Source organism: Bison bison, unplaced genomic scaffold (assembly GCF_000754665.1).
Source record: "Bison bison bison isolate TAMUID 2011002044 unplaced genomic scaffold, Bison_UMD1.0 scf7180017864089, whole genome shotgun sequence".
NCBI lineage: Eukaryota > Metazoa > Chordata > Mammalia > Artiodactyla > Bovidae > Bison > Bison bison.
Genome location: NW_011494661.1, coordinates 1151082 through 1151426, shown reverse-complemented (window position 1 = coordinate 1151426; position 345 = coordinate 1151082). Strand labels below are relative to the sequence as shown.

Genomic DNA, 345 nt, shown 5'->3' with positions numbered 1-345 from the left:
CGGCTACTTCTGTCACCCGACTTGTGCCCCACAGGCCCCCCCCTGCCCTGTGCCCCCTACCCTCCTCCACACGGCCCTGGGAGTGCACCCCGAAACGGGCACGGGCACCGCCCGACGAGGGCTTCCTGTCGGTGAGCCGGCGCTGGGGGAGGGGAGAGCGGGCGGGTGGGCGGGCAGGCGGCCGGGGCCCAGTGGGAACTCTGTGCCTGCCTGCCTTCCCCCAGGTGCCACGGCCCTCGGGTGTCCGTCGGGGCTGGCAGCGAGTGTTCGCCGCCCTCAGCGACTCGCGCCTGCTGCTCTTTGATGCCCCAGACCCGAAGCTCAGCCCGGCCAGCGGGGCCCTCC

The 345-nt window shown here is 74.2% G+C and overlaps 1 protein-coding gene across 1 annotated transcript in view; it reads left to right on the top strand.

The window, feature by feature from the left end:
- CDC42BPG (CDC42 binding protein kinase gamma (DMPK-like)) overlaps positions 1-345 on the top strand; it is a 17073-nt gene that overhangs the window by 9638 nt on the left and 7090 nt on the right. Inside the window, exons 26-27 of the mRNA XM_010838100.1 lie at positions 1-127; positions 225-338. The exon at positions 1-127 is cut by the window's left edge and continues 3 nt beyond it. Coding sequence (XP_010836402.1) covers positions 1-127; positions 225-338 — 241 coding nt within the window. The remainder of the gene's footprint in view (positions 128-224; positions 339-345) is intronic.